We start from the raw sequence: 13,400 nt of genomic DNA on the forward strand, positions 1-13,400 counted from the left end.
TAATAAAATTGATTTGAAATTCTCCTCGTGAAGCCACTTCAGCATACCCTATTCCAAATTGCGACATGTGGCAAGTAATGGGAGAACTTCTTATTATGTGTTTCACGAGATTTTCTGCAACGTTTCTCTCTTTTTTAAACTTTTTTTTTAATTCAATCATTAAATCCCACACCCACCTCTCTTCCCACTATTTCTCATTTATTTGAAGCATTTTGAATTTTAATATATGTATGTGTGTTGTTTATGAACATTTTGATACATTATGAAAAAATAACAAGTCGTCCTAGAAAAAAGTGGACTCAAACAACAAACCAAGAATATGGTAATTACTGAATATTTTGTCGATGTTTGAGCAACACTGGATCAACCAATTTCAGCTCCACAGAAACCACCACTGACGACAAGGATGAGCTTAGCCGCGACGAATCCCGAGACTTATTCGTAAGAAGCTCCATAAACCCGACAACATTGGATCAACCAAATCTGGCACCTCAGAAACCACCATTGACATCGAGGATGAGCTTAGCCGCAACGTAATCCTGAGACTTCGTAAGAAGCTCCATAAGCCAGACAACAAAAGAATACACGTCCCATTTCTGCATAGGCTTGCTTCCAGGAAGACGAGCCTCAGCGGCGCTGATGGTGATGAGACGCGTGAGACCGAAGTTGGAGATGTAAAGAGTCGAGAAGGAAGTGGAAGGCTTGACGTCCCCATGTACCAAATTTCTTGGGCTGCATTCGAGTAGATATGCTAGCCCATGTGCCGCTCCTTTTGCGATCTTTAGTCGCACTGACCATGTTAGGAGAAGCAGAATCAAAGTCTTAAAACGCGGGGCCTTTACGCTTTCACAAGAATGTAGGCGGTATTGAAATACATATTAGTTCAACAACTACATAAACAATTTGGTTAGTATTCAATGGAGGAGCCAGAAAGTTTTTGAACCAGGACCAAAAATAATAATTCTATTACCTTCCCAATTTGAAACTTTTTATTAAATTTCATTGACTACATCTTTAAATATTTGTTTCAATAGAAAAATCTTATTCTAACCAATTACCATATTGATCAAACTAAGAATGATAAACCACTTTGATGTATTTTTTATGAGTCTTGCTATAAAATTATGACCACAAAGTTGATAAATTTGTCAAGTTAAATATTTGTGTTTTACCTTATCTCTTTGATTATGATGATATTACAATTTTTGTTTTCACCGGGATCATTTAGATAAATTGGTCTATTATTTATCTAATTAATAAAAAATAGGCTATTTCTAAATATGAAACTAGCTGTTAAAAATATTCAGATTATAAACATAAACCCTAAATATTTTGGTTGAATTCCTTTAGTCAAAATATTTTTTTCAAAGAATCATAATCATCTTCGGTTTGATAAATAAACAATAAAAAAACAAAGTATAAACTAAAAAAGAACCAAATTTCAAATTCATCCAAAACATGCTTCTGGAACACGAACTCTCCCGTTTGTCGAAGAAGAGGAGTTTTTTTATTAATTTATTTTTAATGTTCCTGATAATAAATTACAATACTATTTGGGCCTAATATAAGTTGGGATTAAATCTAATATGTAACTAAGTTTAGAATAAAAATGTAATATTGATTCCATAGTTTTTTTTTGCAGTAGTTGAAATTGAGATAAAAATTAACACAAATCCAAATTTTAACAAATAAATGATATAAATGTATTAGTTATATAATTTAGTATTTAAATTTTAATATTTTAATTATTTTTGTGGAGATATATTTTTAAGTGGAGTCAAAATTTTTTTGGGGGTCAATATATTTTTACTTAAAAGATATACAAATATTTTTTTTAAAAATAGTGGGGTCAGCTCACTCCACTCTTCCTTTATTGCCTCCGTCCATGTTAATATTCTTTGTCTTGACGATATTATGTTGTTGCAAAAAGGTTTCGATCATCTCTGCATAGTTCATTGTTACATGAGAAATATATAGCCAACTATGTGCCAAAAATACAAACATTTGGCTGAGCTGTAGGTTATAAACCATGTTTCAAATACTTGGGTAAATGTATGCCGTCGACTGCATCCAACACCTGCACACGTTGTTCCACTTTCAACTGAGATAAAATATATTTTCTAAATATTTTGGTCACCAAACTTCTTGCAATATACTTTAGGATGTTTTGTAAGTGAAAAATATAAAGCAGCAAATTTAAGTACGATATCTCAAACAACCATGATCGATAAAGATATTTTACTACGACAATCTGATAAAGTTACTCTAATCATTCATAGCGGAAACTAAGCAAAATAAAGTATCTCGCTGAAACATCAGAGAGAGTGTGTAACACATACAATGAAACAAAAACAAAGGTATAGCTCCGCGCGAACACACCACTAGTACTTTTATAAACTTCCCCGTCTCATAGTTTGATAGCTTCTATGTTGTTTTTTATCCAAAAAGCAAAAGATGAAAATCATCAGTAAAGAGAATTCATTGCAAGAGAATCCCACTAGTCTCGTGTTCGCATCTGTTCTGTAGTATCTCCACTAAGTTCTCAAGACCAAACAGACACATTATTTGCAAGAACACAACAAAGAAAAGATCATGGAAGTTCGATTCTAAAACATGCAAATTCAGAAACACTCAGTGATCAAGTCAGATTCTTTACTTTTTGTTCATATCTGAAATCAAACATGATACTAGCGGAGAAACTACCAAATGATTAATGTTCTAAATTCTTCAAATCAATCAGTAAAGAGAATCCACTAGTCTCAGGTTCAACATTTCGTAACGTATCAAAACGTTCTGCAAGACCAAACAGACAAGACTAATGCAAGAACCCATCAAAAGACTAAATCATAACGTGCAAATTCAGAAACATTCAGTGATCATTCGAAACCAGTATCCACATGCATAGAGCTTCCTTAGTTCTTGTTAACATCCAATGAATGCTAACTGATAAACTAGTAAGTGATCACTCACAACTAATGTTCTACATTATTCAAATCAATCAGTAAAGAGCATTACAAGAAAATCCACTAGTATCTGATGATTCTGGTTCTACATCTCAACACCAAACAGGCACGACTAGTGCAAAAAGCCCCCATCAAAGACTAGTGGAATTTGAATTAACGGTACCGTTACTTAGTCCGTTAGCACTGCTTGGCATCTCCGTCCTTTTTGTCAGGGTTATTCAAATGAAATTCAAGAAGCGTGTACCTTTTTATACATGTACACATTCTGTTGACAGGGGTCACTATTGAATTACATAGTTCCTCTCGGTTCGGTTTCGTTTCATTGATTTCTGAATGAGAAAAGGATAGAGAAGACTCAATTTACTCTAATCAAACATTGGGGGTGCTTTGTATAATAATCCAATACTCCTTTAATGGTCAATTATTTGGTTCGTGACCTTATACGTATTTTACTAAAAGCCTTATTTTCGATCGTTAGATCATTAATAGAGCTGGCGGCTAAGATCCTAGAAAGAGGGCAGTAATGTAAATAAATGGCAATCGAGAAGGGATTTGATCTCAAACTAGATAAGAGCACCTCCAATGGTGTTACCCACCATTGGAGTCCTTAACCATTTAATATTATTATTATTTTTTTTTTTTACTTTTTGAATAGTGAAGGATTGCATTCTAAAATATCTCTGCAATGGTATTACCATAAGAAACGAACAAACTATCAAAACCGAACAAACTAACCGATAAAACTGAAGAAAAGGTAATCGATTAGAAGATAAGACATAAACCCGACGAAAACCCTAATTCGAAAAAATCCCCAATTCGATTTGAATCCCTAAATCTATCAAAACACAACAATCAAACCGACAAAACGAAAGAAAGGGACATGCATGAAGAAAATAAGCAAAAAAACACGAGTTTAAACGGTCCGATTTACCTTCGGAATCGAGGTCTCCACAATCGCCTTCGTTTCGTCTCGGAGAGGGGAGATACTTTTTTTTTCTTTTCGGTTCGCGAAATGAATTGATTTTTTCTTTACCTAAAACACAAACCAATTGGCAGCCACTCACAACACGCCACCGCATCACGTAACCGTAACGCAAATCACCTAATTAAGGACTCATCCTTAGCTCGCGTTATTCTTTTATTAATATTTTAATGCCAAACAGTTAAGGATTACTGCTCTCGTTACCGCGTTGTGGCTGCTCTAAAGGCAAGGGTACGCTCGTAGTTATCAAGAAAGCGTGTGATGCGGGCATGTGAGATTGATTTCTGACCCTCCGATCGAACTATCTCGAGCTTATCGATTTCGGGTCCCACTCTCCAATCTTCTTATCTACCTCGCGTGAGCTACGATCCGAGCGCCACGTCATAATAATATCAACGGACCAGATCTCCCCGATCGCCTTTAAAATCATCATCACCCTCGTCAATCAAACGAATCCCTCTCTCCACAACATCTGTGAGAAAACGATAACTTTACTTGATCCATGGGGATACTTGATCATCTCTGGGATGATACCGTCGCTGGTCCTCGGCCGGAGAACGGCCTTGGCAAGCTTCGGAAACACCATACTTTCAGTTTCCGGCCTAGCTCCGGCAATGGTACGCCGTGTTTTGCTATTTGGAGCCGGTCGTTGATCATTATTTGAAATATATAACTAGATATTTAAAAATGAAAAAAGAAGTAGCATCAAGAGATAATTATTACATGATCTAATGTTTTTGACTAATTTGGTCGACGTGTTTTAGATCAACCTGACAGTGGAAACGTTAGATCGTACGGTGAAGATTCGCCGGATGAGGGTGTGAAAGTGACACGCAGCATCATGATAATAAAACCACCGGGATACCAAGGCGGTTCAGCTCCGGTTTCACCGGCCGGTTCAACTCCACCGGTGTCTCCTTTCTCTGGTGCGTGTTTTTAATTATTACCACTTGTTTTTCCATTAATGATTTTATTCGGTAGGTGTCAGTCACAGCACTCACTCAAATTATTTAGGGGTAGTTTCGTCCATTTAGAGAAAAACTCTGATAGGAGGATGATTGTCATAACTCATCTATGATATTATCGTTGGATTAGGTGAGCCGTCATGGTCAAATGTTGTCATGCATACCCTCATACTAAGTTTTATGATTTTGATATAAGTTTTTTAAGATATATCATATGGTTTGGAAACGAGTCATGTTATGGTTTGAAGTGAATGTATGAGAGAGGTTACTAACGAACTTGGACCCTTTGGGATGTTAACGGAGCAAACGCAGGAGGAAAGGAACCCTTTCGGTTCAGGAGACGCTCGACTTCGGACGCGTTCGAGAAGGCAGCAGGCAGATCAGAGAATGGACCAAGGAACTCTCCTCCTACTTACGGCGTGTGATCTCTAATCTCTAACTAGAGAAGAAGAAGAGGAAACAGAGTAGCCCCTGAAGGCTGAAGCGCTTTCGTTTTGACACATCAAGTTGTCGTTGCATGCAGAGCTCGTCTTTCTTCCTTTTGTAGGCTAGAGAGGTTCTCTTTTGTTTATGCGTGTGTGAGGTTGTTCCCGCGTTTGTGATTGCGTCTCTGTTTTTTTTTCTCTCTTTTTGTTCCTTTTTATATGTCAATCTCGTTTTCGCAATGCTTTTACGTGTCTGTACATATTTGCTGCAATGATAATAAACATATTAATGTAGATGCTTGACATTAGTTCTTTTTATCTATGATAATACTGATTGCTTATCTTTTCTAGCAAATCTTTTTGGTCTAGATGAAGTTGATGCCTGGAAACTGAATGTATAATGTGTTCCCTGTGGCCACTAATAGATGTACCCTTCAAATATACCGGATTTGACGTCCTCAAATCCTTTGAGATATGGGAGATACAGAGGAAAGTTTCATGAGAATATGAAAGTCAATGGTCTGCTAGGAGATTTGAGCAGTTTTTTGTCGACTTGACTGTACAAAGTGCATGTCTCTTTAATGCAGCATCCAACTGGAGAACACAGAAAACACATCCAAACCGACCAACACTTGAATTAATCGGAGATCCAACTACAGAACACAACAAGCTCATTCTTTTGATATTTTTTTTTTTGGCCTAAACTTCGGTGCACTGATATCTAAATGTGGCAAGGTGTTACATTTTACAAAAATTGCAAACACACTGGTGATCAAAGAAGCCTATTTTTTTACGATAGAAACAAATATGAGGGACCCAGATTAAGAAGCCCTTAGTTCCTAAGAAGTTGACACACAGTGGCCCAAGATAAGAGGCACATGTATGTAATAATGAAAGTAATTCAGAAGACAGATCAGTTTCCTTCCATGTCACGTAGAGAAGAGCGAAGAATTCGAGAAGCTACGGCGACTAGGACATAGAAAGCCACAGTTGCATGCAGTTGCTCAAGTGTTCAGGATTCTACTGTCTGAAAGATGAAATCCTGCCTATAGTGATTAGAGAGAGGACATAATCAGGCGCTCTAGGGTTATGCCGTTCTCGCCAAGTTTCATAGATGGATTGTGCCAGTGAAGTTGACGATCGTGTGAGTGGTGTCATCCCAAGAATCTGAAGCCGCAAGGCCAAGCTTCGTCGATAGAGGCCTCCAGATGCTTCTGGTGAAGGTGCAGCCAAAGAAGATATGATTAAGGGAGTCCGATAAGGTGATAGATGAGAGATATGGATATGAACTTGCTCCATCTGCAGAGTACGAGCTGGTGAGACGATCCAAGAATTGCCATTCCATAGAGCTGATAAGTTTGAGGAGAGGGGTATTCCTGTCCGGCGTGGTCCAAGAGAGGCAATGTGTTGTATGAAGGGACCAAAATGGCGACCATGTGGAGTGCCAGAAGCTTATAGAGTAGCCATTGAGTCGCCTCTGATTAACTTTTTGAAAAGCCAAGTGTGAACTTTTTCCTCCTTCGTTTCCCAAAAAAAAACCACTTTTCTTTGATAACATTCTCTTGGATCCAAGCAACCCAAACTGAATCAGTTTTGGAAGAATAACATCCACATGAGCTTGAGCATTCAAGATTTGTTTCATACATGGATGTTCCGGCTAGTGATAAATATTTTGCTGTCCATATACTGATCTTAGATTTTTTTTTTTTTTTTGCAGCAGAGGTTCACAGTGGAGGAGAGACAGCTACTTTGTGGACAGAGGAAGTCTAAGGTATCTCATAGGCAGGAATCCTTGACAAATCCCTGAGATGGCGGTGAGCTCGTCAATTTTAGCAGTAGTGAGGCCTGCAGGGAAGAGTTTGAAATTCAGATAGAACCGCTATGATCCCCTGGATAGAGGCATGAGTACCATCATAGAAAATTAGAAGGTCATCTGCAAAGCAAAGGTGCGTTAGCTTTGAATCTTTACAGCGAGGATGATATCCTATTAGTCCTGATTATGCTTTAAGTTTGTGAGATAACACATTCATCGCTAATCCAAATATATATGGGCTTAGGAGATCTCTTTGGCGAACACCCCTTGTGCCGCGGAAGTAGCCGTGAAGAGAGCCATTGATTCCAACCGAATAAGCAGAGATGCATTCCTTGACCCAAGCAATGAACTGAGGATGAATGTCAAAGAGCAGAGAAGCAAGCAGTAATAAAGTCCCAGCTTAAAGAGTCAAACTCCTTTGCTATGTCTACCTTTTAAGGTGAGCTGTTTAATTCATTTTTTTTTGTGATCTCCACTCACAATTTATGAGGCTAAAAGAACATTTTCTAGAAATAGACGCCCTTTTATAAAAGCTGATTGATTCGGAAGAATAATCGAACGAAGTAACAGCTTTATTTTGGCAACAAGGAGTTTAGAGATAACCTTGTAGATAGTATTATAACATGAGACAGGTCTGTAATTCTCGATGATTGTAGCGCCCGGAAATTTAGGAATAAGAGTTAGAATAGTTGAATACATTCCTGGTGGCAGACTTTTAGTGGTGAAAAATCTTTTGATTGCTGCTGTTACTTGTTGTCCCAGAATCAACTAGGAGCAGCTGTAGAACCGGGAAGTTAGACCATCTGGTCTAGGGCTCTTGCTCGGGTTTAATTTGAAGACAGTTCTCAAGATGTCATCATCCGAAAGAATAGAAGCCAATAGCTCAGCTTGTGCAGGAGACCAGCTGAAAGGCGAGGCTGCTTGCACTGAGAAAAGGAGATAAGGAACCGAGTAATAATCCTTTTGTTTTCAACATAATTGAATCTAGGGGAGGGTTAATGGTTGGCGTATTTTAATATATTTGAAAATCTAAACTTAATCTAATGTTATGCGTTCTATGATTTTAAAGTCTGTATTGAAATCATGTGTTATTTATTTCATAATTTATAAATTCTAATTCAAATTAAATGTTACCAATTATACTGATTTACTAATAGATTTGATTTCATTATGGATTTGTGTGAATTTCTTTGTTAAAAATACAAAACTCAAATATGAAGGAAAACCTTTGGATTTTTAAATACTAATTAAAATTCATATATTTAATTTGAAGATTCGTATATTTTACTTGGATTTGTATATATTATATGGATTCTGAATCAATCAAAATACATATGTTAGATAAGCTTTTTCAATTAGTTCATTTTACATGGGCTTAGTTATATTTTTGATAAAAACAAAATTCTGTCATATAAATATATTATTATCAGTTACTTAAATTTCAGGTATCCAACTATAACATTTTGAATTCTTCTAGCCTACTTTTTATATAACACTACTTTATTAATATTTCAAATTTTAGCAAACAAAAAAAATTATATAAAATAAAATTTTGTCCATCTTAAATACGGGGTTTTCTCATTTTCTTGGTTTTTAAAACCAATACTAAAGTTTGATCTATGCATCCATGCTTGGTATATTTTTATTTTTCTATAGATTAGATTAATTACCAGCTATTATTTCATATGGTGTTGACTATTCGTTTGCTTTTGAGTATTCAAGATCAAATTTGAAAGATACTCTACAAATATATATATTCTTTTGAAAAATACATTGTGTTTTATTTCTTTTGAAATTAAATTTTTCTTAGGTTAAATGATTACATTATCCTAATTGAAATATATGATTACATTAAATATTTAAATTTAGTATGTTTAAATAGTTATAACTAAAGGACAAGTAACAAGAAAAAATGAAAACAATCACTGTTGAAGTCTTAATTTGGAGACACAATCTTTTGTCTGAAGAAATTGCATGTATTTTAAATCTAGAGTGCCATTGTGCCTTTTGACCCCAAAAAATAATTAGAAAACATTAAAATTCAAGGTTTAGTTACATTTTCTATTTGTTAACTTGGATTTATATTAATTTCAAAATTAATTTATATAGCTACAAAACATTAAATAAAAATAATAATTATGAAAGTGATAAGTGTGATTTATCTTTTAAACTTTAGTTAAAAGTTAGTTTTGAGCCCAAATTATATTAAGCTCAAACTATATTATAATTTCTATCAGAAAAAAACATAAAAGTAAATTGTTCGTCTAATTTGTTCCTCTTTGTCGTTATTTCATGTTTTATATTTTGTTAAACTAGAGAAGTCATCTATTCAAATTCTTAAAAAAGCATTGAGTTTATGTCTTATAATTAGAAACATACTAATTTTATTAATTATCAGATAACTATTGAACAGTTTCTGAACTTGAAAAAAATCTCCATGAATGGATAACATTGATCTAGGTGATCTTCCCATATGATCCCATTGAAAGAAAAAATGCTGTGTACATCACCATAATCAGAAAATGTTGACAAATCACCATAATCAAAATCAAAGAAATTAGGTAAAATGCAAGTACAAAAAAACAATTGAAAAGAATTTTGGCAGAAAAACTTCAAATCTCGCGTCGTATAAAGGACAATGGTCGAAATAAAGTTGATCAAATGTGCTTCCCTTGAAATAGTAGAAAAAAAAAGAAAAGAAACATGAAATCTTTATTCACCGCTGCCAACGACGACGAGGAGCCACTGCGACTGCTACGTTCCTTTTTCTCACTACTCGAGGATATAGCCTGGAATATTTTGTCTAGATTGAGGAAAAGCATACTCAGCGCTATGTTGTTTCGAAGAAGCTAGGTCATCTTGTTCGTTCACTGGCACTTCACAAAACTCGGTGTCTCCTCTGTAAAGATTCAATCTTTTTTGTCTCCCAAACATCCAAGAAAATGGTTCAGTATCTGCAAGAACAGCCAGAGAGATAATCGGCTAGTCTCCGTCGGTCTCCTAAATCATTATCACCGCGAGCCTGTCTCTGCCGTCATCGCAATTGGTCCAGAGATATTCATCATCACCGGATCAGCCAATTCATCCTTGTGGATCTTTGATCCCAAAATAACAAGATTCGTATAGGACCGAGTCTCAGCCTGTATTAACCGGACAGAATGTAGGGTTCGTTGGGACTAAGCTCTACTCTATCGGAGGCTATAGCAAGATTCAAGCCGGATCTTTGGACCTAAAGAAAGAAACGAACAGACTTAGGAAACAACACCGATATCGATAGAACAGAGGAAGTTTATGTGGATATCTACTACAACGGCTTCGTTAAACATGAAGGTCTATTCTTTACAGATTCATAATGGGATGGCTATTTCCTATGATCCTACTTGTGAGAATTTTGACTTGTGTAGAGATAAATGGTGGAGAACTGGTGTGTGTGTGACTGACAACGTGCTGTACGTTTATTATGAAAGACTGGGCTTGATGTGGTATGATTTTGAGCAGTTGTGATGGAGACATGTTAGGTATTTGGATCCTCTCAACAATCCCGAGACTATAGTAAAGTGAAACTATATGTATTTGGAACCAGTGGGTAATTGGAACTACTATGATTACAATGTACTACTATGTAATATGCCTAATTACAAAAATCAATATTCTTACTAATATTATGTAATCTTAGTAGATATAGTTCATATATTAAATGTTGTTATGCCCATATATGTATTTACATAAGGCATAAAAATTATAAATTTCTATAATTTATAGAAACCTTATCATTTTTACAAAAATCTTCCATATATTTCTATGGTTAATGTGTGAATGGTAAGACAATAGTAAAGTGAATCAAATAAATAATATATTTCCAGAAACGTGTTAATAGAAAAGTGTTCTATAGTGTGTTTCAAAAAAAAAGTGTTCTATAGTAACTATAATCATGTAAGAGCATTGGTTCAGCTACAAAAATTTCAATTTTTCACGTAGTACAACTAATTAAATTTAAAATTTGTAAAAGTAGTAAGTACTATGTGTATTGAGTATTGACTAATTAAACTGACGGTGTGCTTTGTCACAAAACAATATTTTTTTATGGGTAGTGTAAAATAATGAAAGCTATATAGGAAACAACTCCGCTTTATGTTCGTTTTATTGGGCTTTATGATGGGCCTTAATGTAAACATATTCATTAAGGACCCAAATAACCAAAACATCGATATATTGAACTCAAATCCCTAATCAGATACGGTTTCTGTTTTTTTCTTTTCTCGTCGTCGTCCAGCGTTAACTTTAGGGATTGAAGATGACGATGAACTCGCTTCCAAGGCGATTTGGGAAGAATCAAGGATACCTGGATTGTGATCATCGTAGAGGGAGGAGATCCGACTCAGACTCCGACGAAGAGTTGAAAGGATTGAGTCACGAGGAGTACAGGAGGCTTAAACGCCTCAAGATGAGGAAATCTGGAAAGTACTGCATATGGGAGAACACGCCGAGTCCGCCCAGAGATCCCGACGAGGAAGAGTCCGATGAGAACGCCGCTGACGAGGAGGTGGTTCCGGAGAAGGATGTTGACGATCCGAAACAACGGAAAGGCGAATCTGATTCGGGTAAGTCGGGATCTGAATCTGATAGATCTAGGAAGAAGAGGAAGAGTAAGAGGTCTAGGAGTAAGCGTAGGAGAAGGAGTGATAGCGAATCGGAAGAGGAGAGCGAGAGTGATGATTCGGATGAGGAAGATAGGAGGCGTAGAAGAAGGAATAAGAAGAAGAAAAGCAGAAGTAGTAGGAAGAGGAGAGGTCATAGGAGGAAGAGGAGGTACAGTGATTCTGATGAGAGCAGTGATGAAGAATCTGAGATTAGTGCTTCTTCTGGGGAAGAACGTAGCAAATCAAAGGGCAAGAACATTGATGTAGAAGAAGCGGTGAAGGAGCCTGAGCTTGATGAAGAGGAGATGAAGAAGTTCAAGGAGATGATTGAATCAAAGAAGAAGGCTTCTGCTGCAGCTGAAGATGAAGAGGAAGCCGAGGTGGGTCCAATGCCGTTACCTAAAGCCGAAGGACACATCAGCTACGGAGGTGCTTTAAGACCCGGTGAAGGAGACGCTATAGCGCAGTACGTGCAGCAAGGGAAGCGTATCCCACGTAGAGGAGAAGTGGGTCTTAACGCTGATGAGATCCAGAGGTTTGAGGATCTTGGGTATGTGATGAGTGGGAGTAGGCATCAGAGGATGAATGCTATTCGTATCAGGAAGGAGAACCAGGTTTACAGTGCTGAAGACAAGCGGGCGTTGGCCATGTTTAACTACGAGGAGAAGGCTAAGCGCGAGGCTAAGGTTATGGCTGATCTTTCGAGGCTTGTGCAGCGCCATATGGGAGAAGAGTTGGGTCCGAATCATGACCCTTTTGGTGCTGGAAAGACTGATGGAGCTGATGATTAATTTGCTTTGCTTCCCTTCTACTACTTATGTTGGTACTTATCTTATGCGTTTGTTCTTGTAAACCGTTCCTTATTGCATCGTAGTTACTCTTTGTTTACTACTTGCCCGTTAATGAGTTTCACAGTTTCAATTTGCTATGCTGTCACATTATTGCGTTTGTGTGTTTAAAGATGAAAGGTTCTGACTTTTAAGGATCTGCAACTGTTCCTGCGCATAGATTATAGATTATGGTTGTGTGGTTATATGACTTATATGTATTATGAGTTTCATAGTTTATGTGATCACATTATTGTGTGTTAAAGATGAAAGACTCGGAGTTCGGACTCTAGGGATCTGCAACTGTTTCTGTGCAATTTGTTTGGGCTTCTTAGGTTAGCATTGTGTCTTATACGGCTTATAGGTATCGAGTTTCATAGTTTATACGTTTAATTTCCTATGGGTATCACATTACTGTGTTTGTGTGTTTATTGTTGAAAGATTCGGACTTTAGAGACCTGCAACTGTTCCTGTGCAGTAGACTATTAAGATTATGATTTTGTGGTGTCTATGACTTTAGACTTTGGTGATTGCTTGTGCAGCGTTTTATATGATTGTGTTTGTCTCTTAAAGATGTAAGTTTATATGGCTACACTGTATTACAGCTGTTTCTAGATTAGGACTTGGCTAGGATATTCGATTTATGTCCACTTAGTGGCTTATCAGATGCACGAAACACTACCTTTTGATTCTTGAAACTTTGCAAATTGTATTATTGGTGACCGAGTCATCTTCCTCATGAGCTTTGATCTTCTTATTGTTGTTGAGGTAAAGTCTTTGTGGTC

The 13,400-nt window shown here is 36.6% G+C and overlaps 2 protein-coding genes and 1 non-coding gene across 3 annotated transcripts; 2 read left to right on the forward strand and 1 right to left on the reverse strand.

Moving 5' to 3' along the window:
• Window positions 1-2,208: 2,208 nt before the first annotated feature.
• LOC108819837 (uncharacterized) lies at window positions 2,209-4,250 on the reverse strand. The gene is made up of 3 exons (XR_008938874.1): window positions 3,895-4,250; window positions 3,127-3,292; window positions 2,209-2,424 (listed from the first exon to the last, which is right to left on the reverse strand). It is a non-coding gene; the product is annotated as an uncharacterized LOC108819837 (transcript).
• Window positions 4,251-4,387: 137 nt separating this feature from the next.
• LOC108824227 (dormancy-associated protein homolog 3) lies at window positions 4,388-5,629 on the forward strand. Its single transcript, XM_018597601.2, has 3 exons — window positions 4,388-4,562; window positions 4,710-4,871; window positions 5,223-5,629. Exons 1-3 carry the CDS (start codon window positions 4,448-4,450, stop codon window positions 5,333-5,335), a joined length of 390 nt encoding a protein of 129 aa, XP_018453103.2. The 5' UTR covers window positions 4,388-4,447; the 3' UTR covers window positions 5,336-5,629.
• Window positions 5,630-11,381: 5,752 nt separating this feature from the next.
• On the forward strand, window positions 11,382-12,773 carry LOC108828652 (uncharacterized). Its single transcript, XM_018602400.2, has one exon. It carries the CDS (start codon window positions 11,443-11,445, stop codon window positions 12,577-12,579), a length of 1,137 nt encoding a protein of 378 aa, XP_018457902.1. The 5' UTR covers window positions 11,382-11,442; the 3' UTR covers window positions 12,580-12,773.
• The last annotated feature ends 627 nt before the right edge of the window (window positions 12,774-13,400 follow it).

This window comes from Raphanus sativus, chromosome 9 (genome assembly GCF_000801105.2).
Source record: "Raphanus sativus cultivar WK10039 chromosome 9, ASM80110v3, whole genome shotgun sequence".
In the NCBI taxonomy this organism is placed as follows: Eukaryota; Viridiplantae; Streptophyta; class Magnoliopsida; order Brassicales; family Brassicaceae; genus Raphanus; species Raphanus sativus.

Bases quoted from the DNA above. Each gene is read 5' to 3' on its own strand.
- LOC108824227 (XM_018597601.2), top strand. From the start codon at position 4,448: ATGGGGATACTTGATCATCTCTGGGATGATACCGTCGCTGGTCCTCGG. The intron at 4,563-4,709 runs GTACGCCGTGTT...GACGTGTTTTAG, and splicing joins CCGGCCTAGCTCCGGCAATG to ATCAACCTGACAGTGGAAAC. The intron at 4,872-5,222 runs GTGCGTGTTTTT...GAGCAAACGCAG, and splicing joins ACCGGTGTCTCCTTTCTCTG to GAGGAAAGGAACCCTTTCGG.
- LOC108828652 (XM_018602400.2), top strand. From the start codon at position 11,443: ATGACGATGAACTCGCTTCCAAGGCGATTTGGGAAGAATCAAGGATAC.